The sequence below is a fragment of the Lutra lutra genome, chromosome 13 (genome assembly GCF_902655055.1).
Source record: "Lutra lutra chromosome 13, mLutLut1.2, whole genome shotgun sequence".
NCBI classification, from domain to species: Eukaryota; Metazoa; Chordata; class Mammalia; order Carnivora; family Mustelidae; genus Lutra; species Lutra lutra.
Window position 1 is genome coordinate 32848860 of NC_062290.1, and position 20989 is coordinate 32869848.

At 38.0% G+C, this 20989-nt stretch overlaps 1 protein-coding gene across 2 annotated transcripts in view; it reads left to right on the forward strand.

The window, feature by feature from the left end:
* IL33 (interleukin 33) overlaps positions 1–20989 on the forward strand; it is a 46367-nt gene that overhangs the window by 13001 nt on the left and 12377 nt on the right. For both annotated transcript variants that reach the window (XM_047700847.1, XM_047700848.1), the window contains exon 2: positions 12027–12134. In XM_047700847.1, coding sequence (XP_047556803.1) covers positions 12038–12134 — 97 coding nt within the window. In that variant the 5' untranslated portion in view covers positions 12027–12037. The remainder of the gene's footprint in view (positions 1–12026; positions 12135–20989) is intronic.

Genomic DNA, 20989 nt, shown 5'->3' on the forward strand with positions numbered 1-20989 from the left:
TCTCCCTTTACAAGGTTAAATAATCCAGATGACAGGGATTTATGCATATTCTCAAAACTTTAATTTGTTTTCTTGTAGAAAAACCTTTTGACCAAGTAAACTTTAAGCAGAAACCCAGTATGAATATGGAGTTTCTGCTCTATGTGTGGGTGATAGTAGGAATATCTGAAACCCAGAAGTTTACCTTCCTCCACCCCTATCTAGAGCACCTCATGAATCCTGAAAACATATGCACTTCAGGTTTTAACCATGGATCCTTGGGCAAGTTACTTGATCTTTCTGTTCCCCAGTTTTCTCATATAAAATAGGGAAAATAATAATACCTCCCTGACAAAATTGTTGTAAATATATAAAGCATATATATATACATACATATATATATAAAACTTTTATTTTAAATAAAACTTTTGTTTATATTTTATACATATAAAGCTTTTATTTTAACTCTGCATATGCTTATTGAATTTTTATGCTCCACTAAATTTTTACAAAATTCATAATTTATATATTACTTGGCCAGTTTTACTCTAAAAATTGTAAGTAAAGGAAAAAAAAATGATCTCAACTTTAAACTTCAGAATTAAACTAAAACCAAGGACCAGTTTGTTCCATGGTGTTTCTTTTTAAGTGCTAGTGTTTCTCTAGCACTTAAGAGTTTTCCAAATCCGTGTATGTATGCTACAGACTTCGTTTTTCTCTGTAATTGTGCCCTAAAACAGAATGTAGCCAAGTCCATGGTTTACTTGAATTTTAGATCTGCCTTTGCCTAAGACATGACTCCAGGTTACTTAATTCTCCCCTTGTCTAACCCTGTGTCATCCTATGTGCTGTGAGGCAGTGAAAGGAGAGGAGGGAGGCACAGGCAGAGTTTGTGCATTTTTCTGAGAATGACATCTTTTGTGGGCAAGGGTCTGGTGCAGCTGCCAGTATTGAAGTAGCAAGCCCAGGGAAAGGGGAAGGGAGGGGTTGAAGTGGGAGCCTGTATAGGAGCACAAGAAAGAGTCAAAGGGATAGGAAGACCCTGGCTTTCATACACCCTCTTCATTTTTGAGATGAGGAAACTAAGACCTAAAGAGCTGAACAGCCCTGCACGGAAGGAGAAAACCCTGAGTCTAAGCTGGGGATTGGAGGTCATTCCAACTTTGCTTCTTAAAAAAAAAAAAATCATTAAAGATTTGGTTCAAAACTATGTGAGGCATGAGGAGGGGCACCAGAGGGGAATAAAACAACACACTGAACTGAACAATTCGAAATGTTTGGTCACACTAAAACCACAGGGCCATGGCCAAGCAGAAAGTCAGCTTCTTTAAATGATTTAGAAAGGCCATTGACCCAGGAACAAGAAGACCTGAGTTCTGTTCGCTGAGTCATATAAAACTGTCATTTTGTATTACAGCCAATTCTGCACTGCTCAATTTACAGTCTCAACTCCACCACTCAGTAGATCTTTGGGATTTGGACAGGGTCTCCATATCTATTCAGTGGGAAATACTTGCCTAATCTATTATGTAGGGATTTTGCAAGGACAGATACAAAGTACACAATATTTACTGGGTGCCTGCTATCAATAATTGCTTGGGAAACAAAGATGACTAAGGTATAATCTTTGTTCCCAAGGAGGTAGCAGTCCAGCAGAGGAGATGTGAAATTGTATGTACTTGGATATGATAAGCAAGTAAGAAAGGAAGCAATAAATTCTGCTTAATTGTGGGTGGTTAGGGAAACAAAAGCATTTGAATTGGGCTCTAAGGGTTAAATAGAGGATTCACAGACAAAGAGGAAAAGGGATCTCTAGCAAGAGGAAAAGCTTGAGCAAAAGTGTGGAGGTGTGCAAGTGTCCCGTGAATTGAGGAACAGCAAGCAGTCCAATGGTGCAAATGTACAGTGGGGAGAGGAGGTGTTCTGTGATGTTAGAAAAGTTGAAGGGACAGGTAGTGCCAGTGAATAAAAATGATTGGGTAAGCATGAGTCCAGGAAAACTGTGGGAAGGCATAGATGTACTTTACATATGCTAAGTGAAGAACAAAAGAAAGTTTTCCTAAATACTTATAACATCCCTACCTCCTCTTACATGGGTTTGGGTTGAGTCATATATTGATTTGCCAAATTTCTTCATACTCCTTCCTCTTTCTGGGAGAAATGTTCTCTCCTGGGTCCAGGTAAGGGGTATGTAGAAACTTTCAGAGTGTCAGTGACTCGGAGACAGGAAGTGATTCAGTTTGAGTAAGGACAATGCTATCTCATTGTTCCCCAAACTTAAACCTCCTGTTCCTCCACATCATTTTTTCTGACCTCCCCCAAGAAAGAAGTGAAACCAGTATACCCAAGGAAACAGAGGATAACATGATCACCCTCCCATCTCACTGTCTCCCTCTTGCTCCCCTATAAAATCTCCCAGAATGAAGTCATATAGCATTGCCAAGCTTAATCATACTCCTCATCTCCTCTCCCTCCTACCAGCTAGGAAAGTTTGAGGACACTCTCTTCCTCCAGTAATTTTCTAGTACCCAACAATGGGTTTGTAAAATTGCACCGTACCTTCATAGATCTTCTGACCATGCAAGAACATGCAAGCTTGACAAGGTGATGAAAGGACCTTCAGGCTCAGGAATTTAATTATACCTCTTTCTACCAATGATCCCCATGGATTAAGAGAAAGAACAAGATGGACTTGAGTTCAGATCCTAGCTTTGCTACTTACTAAGACATTTATTTAATCTCTCAATCTCTATTTCCTTACTTCTAAAATGAAGGCAATCATACTCAAATGCCAGGGTCATGGTAACAATTAGAGATAGATGGCCAAGACACTGTAACTGCCATCACTATTATCATCATCACCACCACCACTGAACTAATGCAGACTCCTCATTGATTTCATTCCTTCCCTCTTATTGCCCTCTATCTGTTCCTCATATGGCAGCCAGAGCACTCTTTTGAAAACAAAATCCAAGACACATCCCATATTACTTAAAACACTTCCTTGGCTTCCCATTGCATTTTGAATAGAATCCGAGTTCCCTCCCCTGGCCTTCATGACCCAGCCCTCGCTGGCTTCTCTTCCCTTCCATCGCCGACCCCATGACATTATACTCTCTTCATTGTCCACTGAGTTCCAGCCACACTAGCCTGCTTAGTTCCCTAAATACTACAAGTTCTGTCAGGGCCCTTGCCCCTAGGGTTTTCTCTGCCCAGAAGGCACCCTCTGTCTCCTCTCTTCCACAGATTTTTCACACGCTCAGAGTACAGCATAAATGCCACCTTCTGTGACCACACTACTTTAGTAATACTCCTTATCTTCTTTACCAGACTAGTTCTTATTTATCACTGTTTATAAATTAATTATTTGTATGATTATTTGCTCCATATATATCTCCCCAAAGAAAGTAAACTCCGGGAGGGTAGGAAAAAGTTTGTTTTGTTCACTACTATACCTCCAACACTTAGCCCAGCACTGGACAATTGTTTGAGTTGTTACTATTACCATTACTAGGCAGCACTCTGTTGTAGTATAGATGGGTGTAAACCCAGCATCATTTGGGACTTTGGGATCTTAGGAGGGCAGAATTTCCTTACAATGATTACTAGGTATCTTTCTTTCCAAAGCATTTAATTACTTTCTAGGGCATCAAATATTTTATATTCCAAATTTTCCATAATTAGCATGTATTTTAATAAAAATTTCTTACAAACTCTGCATGTTAACAAGAAGCCTCCAAACGGGAAATCAGTCTAATTAAATGAATTTATTTTCGAAGTAAAATTCACAATAAGGAAAGAAAGACCACCATGTTTAACATGATAAAGGGTATCAGTATTTTAAAAGAGGGAAACTGTTAATCAAAGGACATTGCCTGACATATGAGAGATGGTTAGTGATTTAATAACAGATTTTCCAGTTGATCAGATGTAGATAATAAGACAAAGTGAAATGAAAATTTTCATGCAGTGTCCCATGAACACTTTGATGCCTAGAAAGTAATTAATGCTGTTGGAATACATTGTCCTTGGCAAGTTATGTACACTTGATATTTGTTGAATGTAAGTTTCTGGAAGCCTTCCTGGGGCAGAGACTAAAACACATTGCAACTGTGGAAATGATTATACTTCACACATTTTTTGTTGTTGTTCAGATGTGAATCATCAACTAATGAATTTCTATGTAAGATATTACTTCTTGATAGATTAAAATCTTCCAAGTTGTTTGGGTTTTTTGTTTTTTGTGGCTTAAATGTGTAACATTTCACCTGGAACATCTCCCTCCTTTTTTCTTAAAAATCTTCTTCTATTTCCTTTTATCATCTAAAATGTGGCTTTCCCCTGGTAATACCACTATCCTCAAAACCCAACCATTTTCCTTGTGTATGCCCATCTCCCAGGGCCAACAGAGAAGTGGCACATTCTCATTTTCTACTTATGTTAATTTCTTTCCATTCATGTTGACAGAGACCCTCGTGTTCTTTTCTAGTTAATGTTGCCTCTGCTGATATCAATCTTGGTAACTCCATTGCCTGTTTTGATGACTCTTTAATTCTCTTCCACAGTTCACCCACAAAACCTAATTGTGATAACCATTAGCATCAGAACTTTTCTAACCTCCAAGATAGGGAACATTAGAATTCCTTTACAACCAACCTCATCTTTCTCATTATTCTCACTCCCATTTTGTAATCTTTTTTAAAATCATTTTTTAAATTGTGTTAAGATTTATCATTTTAACAATTTTATGGATATAGTGTAGTGGTATGAAGTACATTCATATTATTGAGTAACCATTACCACAACCCATGTCCAAATATTTTTTCATCTTCTAAAACTGAAACTCGGGGATACCTGGGTGGCTCAGTCAGGTAAATGTCGGCCTTCAGCTTAGGTCATGATCCCAGGGTTCTAGGATGGAGTCCTGCATTGGGCTCCCTGCTCAGCTGGGAGCCTGCTGCTCTCCCTGCTTGTGCTCTCCTTCTCTCTGACAAATAAATACATAAAATCTTTTAAAAAATAAAATTAAGGGGCACCTGGGTGGCTTAGTGAGTTAAAGCCTCTGCTTTCGGCTCAGGTCATGATCCCAGGGTCCTGGGATCGAGCTCCGCGTCGGGCTCTCTGCTCAGTGGGGAGCCTGATTCCTGCTCTCTCTCTCTGCCTGCCTCTCCGCCTACTGTGATCTCTGTCTGTCAAATAAATAAATAAATAAGTCTTAAAAATAAATAAATAAAAAATAAAATTAATAAAATAAAATTTATGGGTGCCTGGGTGGCTCAGTGGGTTGGGCCGCTGCCTTCGGCTGGGGTCATGATCTCAGGGTCCTGGAATCGAGTCCCACATCGGGCTGTCTGCTCAGCAGGGAGCCTGCTTCTCTTCCTCTCTCTCTGCCTGCCTCTCTGCCTACTTGTGATCTCTCTCTCTCTCAAATAAATAAATAAAATCTTTAAAAAAAATAAAATAAAAAAAATAAAATAAAATTTAAAAAATAAAATAAAAAATAAAACTGAAACTCAATATCCATAAACAGTAATTCCCCATTCCTTGTAAATTTTTTTTTTTGCATTCTCCAAGGAACCGCTTACCCTCAAAAATTAAAACTCATGCTTATTTCTCTTAATTTCTATAACTCTTCTCACAACCTACTTTATGAAGATTTCAGGCCACTTTTACAAGACTATCAAGTTCATGTCCCTTAAAATGCCATAATCTCTCCCATTCTATTGCTCTTCCTCTTCTTCTAAAGAATTATACATCCTCCTTTTTAAAGCCAAACATTCCACTAGTATTCTTTCCCCTCTCTCTGTCTCCTCTGGGACTTTATTACACCAGTCCTCTCCTTTTCATTCCCCTTTTCTCTCTATAGTGAAACAAGCCTAAGAGGGCCATATTCCAATAAAAAAAATCAATAATAATAATAAAAACATGTATTAAGTTCCCACTATGTGCCAGCTTCTGTGCTAAGTGTTTAAAATATAACTTCTCATATAATTCTTTCAATGAGCCACTGAATGGCTCATTTATTACTATAAAGAAAATTATTCTGAGGAAACTGAGAGCTTAGAAGTATCAAGTAACTTGCCCAAGGTCATCTAACAAGTAAGCAGTATTTTCCATTCTCCACGGTACTGTCAAGATACAATTTTCTCTTTGTTTCCCTTTCATTATTGTATTTCTTGAAGAATTCTCAGTTCCTCCTCTCCACTGTGCAATCCACTGCAGTTTCTTGGAGATTCCCATGTTTACTGGACTCTTTCCAAGGTCTCTAATCTCCACCTACGTCTCTGTAGTGATCATCTACCATATGTTCCTTTTTGAGATGGTTTTCTCTTTAAGCCTTCATAATATATGACTTCTTCTTTTTTCTAGTGTTCTTTCTGGTCTTCTTTGCTAACTCCTTAGCTTCTCCCACCTCTTAAATGTATTCCCTATAGTTCCATCTAGACATAGCCTGCTCTTCCTATTCCACACTCAACTGAGACAATCTCATTTGTTCCTACATCATCAATTCTCATGCTGTAACAAATGAAATCCACATGTAGCAAATCCAGATTGCTACTTCTGGCCTCCCCTACCCACCCATAACTTAATTCCAGCTCAGTGCTGAAATTTCCATATTTGTTCCTCAAGTATCTCAAACTCCATCTGCCCCATGTCAGATTCATTACCTGTGCCTGAAAAAGAACACTGCACATGAGTTTCCTACTCTGAACCACTGACAGCCCCCTCACTTCCCTTCATCTCTTCACTTCCCCCGTCCAGAGCTGATACAAACACTACCAAAAAGAGTTGTGGAGGCTCTGTGGTGGACACAACCCTGAGCTGAGAGTGAAACTTGGGTTCTAATCCTGATTCAGCCACTAACTAGCTAAGTGACTTAGTGGAACTGGAACAGAGATCTCTGGGGCCCTTTCTCACTCTAATATTTAAGGACTCTATGAAATGCCAGCAGGACTCATCACCTTCATCTGCTCCTTACTGGCCTAACATTGCCCTAGTACCTGCCCTCACTGCTTTTTTGCCTGGGTATTTCAATTGGCCCTCTGACTGGGCTCTGTTTCCTGTCTTTCTCTTCTTTCATTCCTTCAGATATTCTTTCACACAACCATAAATTACATTCACAAAGCACATTTTTTATAATACTTCTCACTTGCATAAAAAACTTTTAAAAGATTCCTGTTGACTACAGAATGAAATTCCAACTCCTTATTGCTGCATTTACAGCCCTTTGCATGCTAGTCCCAACAAAACATATGAAACTTCACTTTGTCTAAATTGGATTACATGTGTAGTTGAGATAAGCACTGGAAGGGAAAAAATCCTATTCTTTATATACTAAAAATGATAGTGGGTCAATGATTTAGGTATGAAGTAGTAGACAATACAATTTTAGAAAATGGTGTGATAAATTTATTTATAATTTTAGAGGAGGGGAGGTCTTTTGAAACAGAACACAAAATCCAGAAATTCTAAAACAATAATTAAATTTGACCACATGAGATTTGAAAATTTATATATTATCAAAAAAATGCCATTTATCTAAGGACAAATGGTACTGGGGAAAATTTTTCAACACAGATAACACATGTTTCATTTCTTAATTCATAAAGAAGTCATATAAATCAATAATTTATAGAAACTGACAATAAATATATTTTTAAAGATGCTTAATTTCACTAAATATAATAAAATTCAAAACCATGAGATATTTTTCCACTCTTTAGAAAGGCAAATTTTTAAAAATTTTTATTTATTTAAATCCAGTTAGTTAACATACAGTATAGGATTAGTTTCAGGTGTACAATACAGTGGTTCAACACTTCCATATATCACCCTGTTCTTATCATGACAAGTGGTGTCCTTAATCCCCATTAACTATTTAACCCATCCCCCAACCCACCTCCCTTCTGGTAACCATTGTTTGTTCTCTATAATTAAGAATATGTTTCTTGGTTTGTCTCTGTTTCCCCGCCTTGGCTCATTTGTTTTGTTTCTTAAATTCCACTAGAAAAGCAAACATTTTAAAGGTGATGACACCCATTGTTGTTAAGGCTATGGTGAAAAGAACATTCCCTGGATCATTAAAAACCTATAAATCAATACAAACTTTTAGAAATTCAATAGAGTAATATTTTATCAATATATAAGGTGCACAAACTCTTTGGTTCTGCAATCTTGCTACTAGGAATTTGTGCTACCAGTGAACATGCAAAAGTTCACCAGGAATCACAACAGACACACACACACACACACACACACACACACAGGTGTCAGTTGTTGCAACAGTGGTAATTTTAGAAATAAAAGAAAAGAAAGGAGAAAAACAGAAATAGTCAAAGTGTTAATCAATAAAAGATTTGTTATGCTATACTTACATGATTGAGGGTTTTATAAAGCCTCCTATAAAAGAATATTTGTTACATTAATTGGAAAATCAAAAAAGTAACTTACAAAATAATACTTGCAGTGGATTCTCTTTCTTATGAAAAATAGATATGCATAGTATTTCTGTATTGGAAAAAGAATGTCAGGAAATATAGCATACATGCTTTCCTATCATTTAACCGTTTTCTGAGCACCCATACATTATTTTTACAATCAGAAAAAGATTATCTGAAGTTTTTGACTTCCCAGTAGAAAAGAGAAAGGCAATGAAAGTCTTTGCCCTTGTATGCTTTATTTTGAGCAATAAACAGTACCTAGGGCCCATGTCATAGAGCTTTCATAAAAATTAAAGATTAACTGAGTATCTCTTTGGAAGTGCTACAGTTAAAATAATCTAAAAGGTCTGTTTAGGATTTGGCTGTGGGAATAAGGCATACTCCCACTCAATCTAATCCATTCAACTGGTGCTATTTGCATTGCCTCATTCATCAAACACTGCCACCCAATATTGCTTAATCCAAGTGCGTATATAAGTAGAGTTGGAATATAGCATCAACCACTACCAAAATGCTGACAACAAGAAACTTCATTATTTGAGATGAGCCTTTCACGTTCATAACTAAGGTAAGGTATCAGAACCAGTGTGCAAGAATATTTGCTTATATTATTGGGAAAAGCAGCATGAAAGAACTAGTGATTTTTATACTGGTATATATTCTGAAATATTTCTGACTTAAAAATAGGAGAGTAGAGAATAAATTTCAAGTCTGAAAAAATGGTGAAGAGTGATTGTATTTTTTTTAAGATTTTTGTTTACTTATTTGACAGACAGAGATCACAAGTAGGTAGAGAGGTAGGCAGAAGTGGGTGGGGGGAAGCAGGCTCCCTGCTGAGCAGGGAGCCTAATGTAGGACTTGATCCCAGGACTCTGGGATTGTGACCTGAGCAGAAGGCAGAGGCTTTAACCCACTGAGCCACTCAGGCACCCCGTGATTATATTTTTTAAAGCAAATGATTTGTAGACTGTTTAAAGAAAACACTTCGCTAAAAAGAAAGAAAGAAAGAAAGAAAGAAAGAAAGAAAGAAAGAAAGAAAGAAAGGAAGGAAGAAAGAAAGAAAGAGAAAGAAAACACTTTGTTTTTTTAGAATAGGATTTGGAAATATTTCCTGACTATCCTTTTTTCTGACTATGCTTTTGATTTATCATTTGATTCTTTTTTTTTTAAGATTTTATTTACTTATTTGACAGACAGAAATCACAAGTAGGCAGAGAGGCAGGCAAAGAGAGAGGGAAAAACAAGCTCCCGGCTGAGCAGAAAGCTGTAAGCAGGGCTCGGTCCCAGGACCCTGGGAACAGGACCTGAGCTGAAGGCAGAGGCTTTAACCCACTGAGCCACCCACATGCCCCTTATCATTTGATTCTTAAAAAGCAGCTGACTTTTTCTGTGTCAATCACTCCATTGTAAATGTGGTATTTCAGTTTCTTATCTATGTTGCTTAAATCAGAACGCTAACTTTGGTTTAGAGCAGAATTCCTCCAAATGTGTTATCTCAAATTAGACCATGATAATAGATAGTCCATGTTAACAGGGGTGTTAATAGAAGTAGTGGGGAAAGTTACAAGATCAAATAATTTCCAAAAATAATTAAACAAAAGTACCCATGAATCTCCAACAAAAGACTGTCAACAATTTTACTATGCTAATGTGGTTCTGACTTCAAAAGAGTTTGAATAATATACATAGGAACACTTCCCAGATTTATTTGAAAATGCAACAGTTTTTTGGTTAGGGGGTGGTTAATATCCATCCAGGAGAACTTTTTTTCTGGGACATAAAGATTTTTGGATAAAAAAAGGAAACAGAGAAACAAACAAAAACAACAATCCAGCATTACAATTTTCATGTTATCAGTAAAGTGCTACCTGGATACCTACTGTGTGCAGGGTATTATTTGAACTATTTTCTGAAAATTTAAAATTTAACTACAGTAAGATTACCTAACTGCACATGTTATTATTACATATTAACTATCATATTTAGAAATTCATTGTTTCTAAAGAAGTTGGACAACTGGCCAAGCATTTGAAGTTAAATTGCCAGTTCTGATTATATTCTTCCTACAATTGAAAGAGGGAGAGAGGAGACATGGTGCAGAAGCTCTGGCATAAAGATGGATATCGGTAGACTAGATTCTCGCCCCAGTTTTGTTTTTGTGATCCTGAGCAAGGCACTTCCCTTCAGTCTTAGCCTACTCATCCATAGATTTAGAGACTCAGGAAAATGACAAATGACATCTAAGTTTCTCTGCTCCTAAGTGTTTTTCTACCTTTGAAGATTCTTGCTCATGAAGCCAGTTGTAAATAGGATGGTTGTGTATAAGATTCTAGTTCCATCTAAACAAGAAAATTTGGAATTTCAGTCCATTCAAGGTTGTTCAGAAACAAAAATAAAGTTGCGTGAAGTTTATCTTTCATGGAGTCCTCCAACATAGTAACCAAATGCTCATCCCTTACCCTGCTAGAAGAGCTGATTCATATAAAGTTTGTAAGAGATTCAAATAGCAATCACCTCTGGAATACACCAATTTTTTTTTTAATCTAGGAAAAAGAAGGCAAGGCTTAATGCAAGTAGGAGTAAACTATTAGTAGAATTTCAAGCAACGTAAGGGAGAATTTAAGGCTGGAGAAGTCCTGCTCCCTTCACAAATCAAAGCACCACCACCTTACCTTGATGATGAAGCCAGACAATGGTACCCTACTGAATGAAAATGGAGTTTTCTGCAGTTTATAAGAGAAAACGCAATATTCTTTCAATAAGGTACTCTGACCCAGCTTGACATTCAAGGCACAGCATACATTGATGATCCTTGCTTGTATCAAGTATTACACTGAGGGTTTTTCTAACTCTATCATTCATTCTGTAATGAATAAATCCCTTGTTCATTCATTCTTAAGGAATGTTATGGACTGGTGGGTTTCATTTTGCATTAAATGCTTTATAGTGAATTACCAAAAGAATTACCATTCTTTCTGATGCTCAAATTGTGCCAAATTTGGCCAGTGAGAAACCCTTTGAAGGGGATCCTGTGTTCTTTTGACACAAACTCACAAGTTTTTGAATGACCAACTGCTTTCTGGCAGAACTGAATATTCCATATTCGCTTTACATTCTCAGCCCAAACCTAGAGAGTCCTGGTTCCTTTTAGAGGAAAAAGTATTTAGAATCTAAGATAGGGGCACACTGATAGTACTGATTCAGATTTAACATTACAGAGATTTTCCCGTGGCCTTTTATATTTTTTTATTTGTATCTCCTTTCCCTTGCAGTAAAAATCCTACAGTATCAACACATCTACTTATTTGCTCTGTTTTATAATATAGTAAAAATATTTCAGAATCCTAATATCAATATTACCAACAATAACCCACTATGTAAAGTTTTTTTTTCCACTATGTAAAGTTTAATATTTCTTTGTAGCTCTTTTTGTCCTCTGACTACATTTCAATATGGATATATTTTCAGAAACTAAATTAAAATTTTACTGAAATAATTGTTTTCTTTATGTGGCTATGTTATTAATGTTATTTTGAGTCAGCCACAGTTGTTTCTGTTTATTTTAAAGTTGAGGCATTTGAACTAATATTACATTTTAATCCACAGAAGCCTGAAAAATGAAGACTAAAATGAAGTATTCAACCACCAAAATCTCTCTTGCAAAGATGAACAGTTCAGCAAGCAAGGCTGTGGTAAAATCTCCCAAGTTGAGAAGTAAGGACTTAACATTTCTGATTGTTTTACAAACTATTTTTATCTGTTATCAAATTCTTATTCTGATGTTCATACATGCTACCTTGGCAAAAGCTACTAAGAATACAAGAGCTGAAATTAGAAGAGATAGCTCATAAGTTTGTAATACAGCAGCGTTTGTTTTTAAACAGACTATACATAGCCAACATTTGCTTATCTAATAAATCTCAGGACAAGAATGGTTTAAGTAATTTAAACCCTTTAACAGTGATAAACATACATAGTCCTTCATATCGATCCCTTCTCACTACCCACACCTTATTCCAACTAGTCCCAAAATCTTTTTCCTAGATTAATAAAATTTTAAATGATCTTCTTTTATCCAACATTTATTGCATATAAAATATACACCTTTGATGTATCAAGTTGTGGTCTTGACTTGCAACTTCTGAAAAAGGAGAGAACAGTAAGAGTGAAGATATTTGAATAATCCATGCCCCAAATAAAACAGAATTGATCAAATGATCCTCAAGTCTATCCAGTTGCAAACTCAAAGAATTGGGCATAAATTGAAGGGTAAATAAAGTCAGGTAGTAGCCATAGCTCTAAGACGAAAGAGCTATATCTTTGATCCTGAAAATTATCCGAGGGGGCGGCTGGGTGGCTCATTCAGTTAAGTGTCTGACTCATGGTTTCTGCTCAGGTCATGATCTCAGACCTGAGGTTGAGATCAGGTCTCAACCTGAGGTCATGAGGTTGAGCCCCACAGCAGTTTCTGTGCTCAGCAGGAAGTCTGCTTGAGATTCTCTACCTCTGCCCCTTCCACCACTGCTCTAAGACCCTAAGCAATAAAGCAAAAATAAATAAATAAAATAAAAGCTTGTTTTAGTTCCTTCTCCTCTTCCTTTGGGCTAGCAGGATCTGACACAATCACAAAGCCAAAAAACTCAATATTTACCCACTAGAGATATATATACACAATCAGCCTCCATATGAGTTTAGGTCACCACCAGAGTACTTCATCTCTAGGACCAACAAAATACAGGACTTAAAAAATAGAGAAAAGCCCCTCCCCAAACTCATTCCCTTTCTAGTTTCCAGGAAGCTACTTCCAGAGTCAGGCCATCTTCCTCTGCTATTCCTCTCCCCTAAATCCATCAACACTTTCCCTGCTCTGACAATCCAGTTTCCTTATGTATCTAGCCAGAAGTCACAATATGGGAGCTTTGGGACAGATCCATCCAGCAGAAACTTTTGATTTGGCCTAAAGAGTACTATGGTATTTTTTTAATTGAGGAACTATTTTAAAATTAGAAGATTGTGCATAAAAATCTGAATCTCTTGAAAAATCAGAAAATCTAGCAACACTGGGCACATATCCCTACCTGGCAATAATTGGGCATATAAATAATTAAAGGTCACACCCCTTAACTTGGGCCTATCCATAGAATATCTTCTAAAGTTACAGTGACAGAACTTCAAATTTATCCTATGGGCAGTAAGCAACCATTGAAAACATTCAATTGGGGAATAACACGATATTTTTATTTTAGAGAGATCACATGGATGGCGGCATAAAGATAGAGTGAGGGAGCAAGAATAGAAACCAAAACTGGTTAGAGGTCTACGGCATTCATATAGGGGACTGAGAATGAAGGCCTGACCTAAGACAATAGAATGGAAAAGAAGGACTAAAGGTCAGATACATTCAGAAACTGAAATCAATAAGATTTAATTACAGACCAAATAAATTGAGGGATGGACAGAAAGGGAAAAATAGATGATTCTCAGCTTTCAGGATGACAAGATTTGGGCAGACAGTGGTAGAAAGTGGTACTGTTTTTCAAGATAGATTGAAAATTTCAGGAGGAAAGTACTGTGGGTAGAGAAAAATAAATATTTTTTTTTATGAGTATTTTTTGGATTTGGGGTAAGTATAGGTCAACCGGGTAGAGATGTCCAGAATCCTGGACACTCTCCATAAGTAGATATAGAGATGTCTGAAGCTAACTGAAGTGAAAATACCTTGTGGAGAAAGAGCAACAGACACAAAACTCAGGAGAGAGACCTAAGGTAGAGTTACTTTTTGGGAGTCATCAACATACAAAAAGATGATTGAAGTCATTGGAGCAGGCAAGATTGCCCAGAAACAAAGTCTAAAGTGAAAGGAAAAGGCAAAGGACAAATCCTGCACTACACCAACATTTTAGGAGCAGTCAGACAAGGAAAAACTAACAGAGTAACAGAGATGGATGATCAGAGAAAAACAAGGACCTAAGGAAACTGGTGACATGAAAATAAGGGAAGAATTGTTTCAGAGAATGATGTGGTTCCAAGTCAAATGCCACAGATAAATCAAGGGTAATAAGCAGTGAGAAGAAACCTTGGTGAAATAGGTGTTTGGGAAAGAAATGAAAGATGAGTGATTCATTTATGTAGTTCCTCTCAGTCACAGTCTGGCTCTCTCAGTGGCAGAACTACAGGAAGAGTTCCAGGCCACTTCCCATGTATTCACCAGAAATGCTGTTGCTATGATGAAATTACTTGTGAGAATTTCCTTATAAGCCATGTTGAGACACTACCTTCAGACGTCAGGCAAGATAGAGACATAGGAAATGACAACAGTCCTTAAATAAGCTTAAGATGGACCTTTCACCCCAGTTAGCATTCTCTCCCACAGAGTCCCCGAGGCCATGCCATATTTATATTTCCCATCCGAGACCACAACCATCACACCACACTTTCAGCTGCTGCAAACATCAAAGTATACCTTCTGTTAGGTCCCTCAATAATGGGTCCGTGATTAAAGGAGGAAGACTGATACAAAGCAAAGGTCAAGCAAAGCTTTATTTCGTGCCAAGCATCAAGAATCAAACAGACTGGCCAGGCCGCGCCTCTTACAGAGAGGGCGACCTCTCTCTGCTTCACAGACTAGCTTTTAAGGGCAAAGGCCATGCAGTTGGGCCTGGCCACCCACAGGTGGCCAATGAAATTGTAACACAGAAAGAAAGCTGCACAGTCATGCTAGGTGACCAATTGAATTACAACTTACCTGAGTAGATACTTGAATTAGCCTATCACCTTGGTCAGAATGGGCACCCAAAAGGTGCCCAAAGGGTGGGGCCCATACTCCTTGGTAACTAGGGAGACAGTGTGCATTCCCCCACTGGTCGAATGTCTCCACCTGGCTTGACCCACCCTTGTATTTGGGCTTTGTTACCTGGGGCTGGTTTCCGGGACTTGTTTTTGAGCAAATCCCTTGGGGGAAGGGGCACAGGGACAGTTTAAGGGTTAAACAACAAGGTTATTGTTTAACCTGGCTGGAAGCCTCTGGCTAAATAGGTCCTTACACTTCTTCCATATTCTCCCAATGTGAAGTATCTTAAATACTTCAAATGTGGTCACCCCTTGATACCCAGTGTTTGTCCCATTAAATGCGAGCCCCTATATCAATATCTTTAGGACCTTTCTTCTTCTACATCCCTAATACTTCCTTAATATAATGACACTTACTTCTAGCTACCCAGGACCCACATCCTGCTCCTCAGAAAGTCCATTTTCCATATTAGACATGTCTGTCAGTCATGTCCCATGGGATTCCGAATATAGCATAAAGTATATAAGGAGTGAACATCCTTAAAATATCATCTTATGCCCTTTATGTCTGGAGAGACAATGTGATACAGTTAATAAAGTATTGTATTAGATTACTTATTAGGAGACCAGGTTCAATGCTGGCTCTGGCATAGCTTTATAAATTTCTTTGCAATTGTAAAAGCACTACATAAAGGTAAGATACTATAGATGATATTTATAAGCTGTGATGCAATGTTGGGAAGTTCCAGGGTAGAGGTGAGTATAATTATGTGGCCTCACCTTGTTCAGACAGTAGAAAATACTTAAATGAAGGTGTCCATCTGAATTGGAGGCAAGATATAGATAATTCAAAATAGTGCCTAATGAAAGTTTACTCCACTTAAATTTGAAAAGCATATCAGGAAGGCAAATCTTTTAGAAAATTTAAAAAAAAAATCACAGAATGGGTCCCAAAGTCACAAGTAACTAATTTCATTTTCTGAATTACTATAAATAATTGAAATTTGGCTGTATTATACAAATTGCTTGATAATTCATTTGCTATAATGTTAAAAGTTTAGATGCCATGACTCAAGAGTTATGACTTTCTTTTCTATTTAAATTTGAAAGGCCTTTTATGAATTTCCAAATAGCAAATTTAATTTTTTACTTGAGAACTTTTCTTTGACTAAGTGAATAAAAATTATTAAATAGGTGGTGAAGTCCTTAACTGATATAATTTGTATTATGTTAGTTCATAAAATTGCAGTATAGCACAGTAACATTTGATGAGGGAGCCAGGAATACTCAAAGAAGAAATTAAAGTCTCTTCAGTAAATGGTTCTGGGAAAACTGGATATTCACATGTAAAAGAACTCACAAAAATTAACCTGAAATGGATTAAAGATTTAAATGTAAGACCTGAAACCATGAAACTCATAGATGAAAATATAGGGGGGAAAAGCTCCTTAACATTAGTCAGTTATTTTTAGTATCAATAAACTCAGAAACTATAGCTATCCTTCTAAAATTATTTTTTAATTTAATTTTATTTTGTGTATGTGTGTATTACAAAATTCATTGTTTATGCACCTCACCCAGTGCTCCATGTGATACATGCACTCCTTAATATCACCACCAGGCTCACCCAACCCCCGACCTCCCTCCCCACCAAAACCCTCAGTTTGTTCCAAAATTATTAAAAGTTAATTCTAGATAAGTAAGAAATATTATAGATTTCATATGACCATAGAATTTCCTCCTCAGGCGAAGACTGATACATACTGGATGTAGATCCACACTCCCTTATATAGAATTTGGACAACCAAAATTTTTCTAGAGACCTAAAATTTTTCATAACTCATTTGGTAATAAGAAATTATCTGAACCTCCATGACAGCTAAATCTTGATCTGAGCAAACATGAGGTTTTATTTCACTTTGTGTAAATTTTCCTACATTTCACTATAAAATCATTAATTAATTTTTGACTATAAGAGTACTGCCCTAGTCCCTGCTGGGAGTACTACATATATATAGTATATACTCTACATGACAGTTCTAGAATCTTAAAAACTGAATTTTGAAACACACTGGTCCCAAGGTTTCTGGTAAGATACTGTAGACCTGAAGAGGGACAAGATAGTAAAGAAGTAGGAGACCCTGTTTCAACCAGTCCCCTGAATTGAGCTAAATATCTACCAGAACACTCTGGACACCCATGAGATCAGCCTGAGATTTAAGATTATACACTTCTGGATCTCTACAGGAGCAGAAGATCATCAGTGAAGAGGTACAGAGGAGTGAGAGTGTTTGGACTAATATCAGAGGATAAACAGAAGGGGGAGGGAGCCACCAGAAGCATCCCATTAAAAAGTAATACCCCATTACAAAAGTACCCTATGCTTGGGGACCAGCATTAGCTTGGAGACTGGTTAAAAGCACTCAAAAAGAACAAAGGGTCTTACGGGGAAACTGGTGGGATGGGGTGGTCATAGGCACAGACCTAAGCCCACAGTCCCAGGGCGGGTCACAGCTGGCACCCACCCAAGCCTGAAAGAGCCCAGTGGAGGCTCCAGTCATCTGTTCCTAGGCCCACAGCCTTCCATGGCCTGGACCACCACTGGGTCTGGGCATACCCCAATCTGCACCTGAGAGAGCCCAGCATGGGATCCAGCCAGCAGTCCCTAGGCCCGCAGCCTTCTGCAACATGCACCGCTGCCAGGTCTGAGTGCATCTGGCATGGACATGGGATACAGACAGCAGTCCTGGCCACAGCAGCAACCAGGATCTGGCTCTCCTGGATCAGTATTGCTCACAGTTTTAGTGTCACAGGGGTGCAGAGGCAAGCAGGGGCCTCAGGCAACCACTGAGACAGTGGCTAGGGGTGTGCACTGCCTGTGGGAGGTTGCAGTGTTCAGTGGAGTTTGCAGAGGGAGAGTCTGTGTTTTTGCACCATCCCAAGGGGAGCAGACTGAGGCTTCTCTCTAAGGGGAAGGTCTTGGTGTGGAGAGTTTTCTTTGCTCTGACCCTCACAAAAAGGTGCAAAAGGCCTCCAAAAAACAAAAACCTCCAAAGAACAAAAGCCCGAAAAACCGTTTTCCACAGTGCCCAGCGCCTTAATAAGGGGGAAGGGCGACTCAACACAAGCAAGATAGACTGAAAAACAACTCTGCAGGACCCTCCCCCAGAAGACAAGCCAAAAGAACAAGAGGACAATAACCACAGGGTCCCCATAAAACTGTAAAACCCCAACATCAGGGGAAAACAATATATTAAGCTCCTGGTACTGCCCCCAAACCTGTATATTTCATAGATATAACTTTATTTATTTATTTTTGGATGGAAAGGAGAAGGGAGTTGGGGGAAATTGGAGGGGGAGACAAACCATGAGAGACTGTGGACTCTGAGATACAACTTTTTTTTTTTAATTCGTTCTCATGATTCTTGTTTTTTAATTTTTTTTAAACCTATATACCATTATGAGTAGACGTTTAATACAACATATTCCATAATAACTTTTTAACTTGAACTATTTTCATACATATACTTATGTTTTCTTTATCTTTTTCTTTTAGATAGATAGATGATTGATAGATAGATAGATAGATAGATAGATGATAGATAGATTTAAGCTTCAAGGTACTCCTTTTTCCCTATTCAATACTGCACCTATACGTAAACCAGTATTAATTTCCCTGTATCTCTGTGATAGGTCCCCCCCAAAATGGGTCCATGATTAAAGGAGCAAGACTGATATAAAGCAAAGATCAAGCAAAGCTTTATTCCACACCAAGCATCAAGAATCAGACCGAATGTTCGGGGACACACCTCTTACAAGAAAGGGCGACCTTTCTCTGTTTCAAAGACTAGCTTTTAAGGGCAAAGGCCATGCGGTCAGGCCTGGCACACACAGGTGGCCAATGAGATTGTAACACACATAGGAAACTTCATAGTCATGTTAGGTCACACATAAGTGACCGATTGAATTACAATTTAACCTATTGTAGACATTTGACCTAGCCTGTCACCTTGGTTAGAATTGGCACCCAAAAGGCTCCCAAAGGGCAGGGCCCATACTCCTTGGTAACTAGGGAGACAGTATGCAACCCCCCCACTGATCGGATGTCTCCACCTGCCCTGACCCACCCTTGTATCTGGGCTTTGTTACCTGGGGCTGGTTTCTGGAACTTGTTTTTAAGTAAGTCCCCTGGGGGAAGGGGAGCAGGGACAGTTTAAGGGTTAAACGACAAGGTTATTGTTTTAACCTTGATGGAAGCCTCTGGCTAAACAGGTCCTTACACTCTGGAAAGTTGAGTTCATTAACAAAGATAACAAGATACACCCAGGAAGAACTGAGATAAACTTCCTCACCCACATCGAGGGTTTAAACCATCTTCCCATCTTATTCTTTTGTCAGTGTTTCTGTGTATTTGTTTTTGTTTTTGTACTATTTTCTTATTCTTACAGGTCTTTTTGGCTGGGTTTTTTTTCTTTTAATTTTGTTGATCCTTTTGTTTGTTCATTTTTGTTTTTGTACCTTATAAATCTTACTTTTGGGACTCATTTTGGCTGGTTTTCTTCTCTCTTTTTTTTTCTCTTTCACACTCTTTTTTTCTTTTTTCTTTCTTTTTGATGGTGACTTCCAATTACTCTGAAACTTTCCAGAGTGCACTTTGCCTGGATTGTGGTTGATATTTTCAGCCATACTTCCTCTCAACTGTCTCTTACCAAAATGACTAAGAGGAAGAATACACAACAAAGGAAAAATTCAGAGACTGTGACCTCTCCCAGAGAACTATTGGATATAGATATAAACAATATGTCAGAAATAGATTTCAGGGTAATAATTATCCAGGAAATGGCTAGGTTGGAGATCATTAGTGGCAACATAGAATCTCTAAGGGCAAAAGTGAGAGTTGACCTGACAAAACATAAAAATGCTTTCAGTGAGATCCAATCTGATCTAAATACTCTAACAGCCAGGGCAACTAAGGCAGAAGATAGAATTAATGATCTAGAGAACAAACTGATAGAGAAAAAGGATCAGGAGAAGGGATGGAACAACCAGCTTAGAAGCCATGAAAACAAAATTAGGGAAATAAATGACACCATAAAACGTTCCAACATCTGAATTATTGGGATCCCTGAGGGGGTGGAGAAAGAGAGAAGACTGGAAAATATAGTTGCACAAATTTTCCCAGTCTGGGGAATGGAAGAAGTGTTTGTGTCCTAGAGGCAGAAAGAACACCCCCCAGGATTAATGAATCTAGAAAGACCTCAAGGCACTTGATAGTGAAACTGACAAATCATAATTTTAGACGAGACATTCTGACAGGAACTGGGGGAAGAGATTCCTTATGTACAGAAGAAGGTCCATCAGAATAACATCAGACCTGTCCACAGAAACTTGGCAAGCCAGAAAGGGCTGGTAAAACATACTCAGGGCACTAAATGAGAAGAATATGCAGCCAAAAATATTTTGTCCAGCAAGGTTGACATTCAAAATGGACAGAGAGAAGAAGAGCTTCCAAGACCGGCAAGGTTTAAAAGAGTATGTGACCACAAGCCAGCACTACAAGAAATACTAAGGGGGGTTCTATAAAAGAAGAAAGAACCTAAGAGTGGCAGAGACCAGAAATTTACAGAGACAATCTATAGAAACAAGGACTTTGCAGGCAACATGACATCAGTAAAAACATATCTTTCAATAACCACTCTCAACATGAATGGCCTAAATGCTCCTATAAAATGACACAAGGTTGCAGATTGGATAAAATGACAGGACCCATCTAATATGCT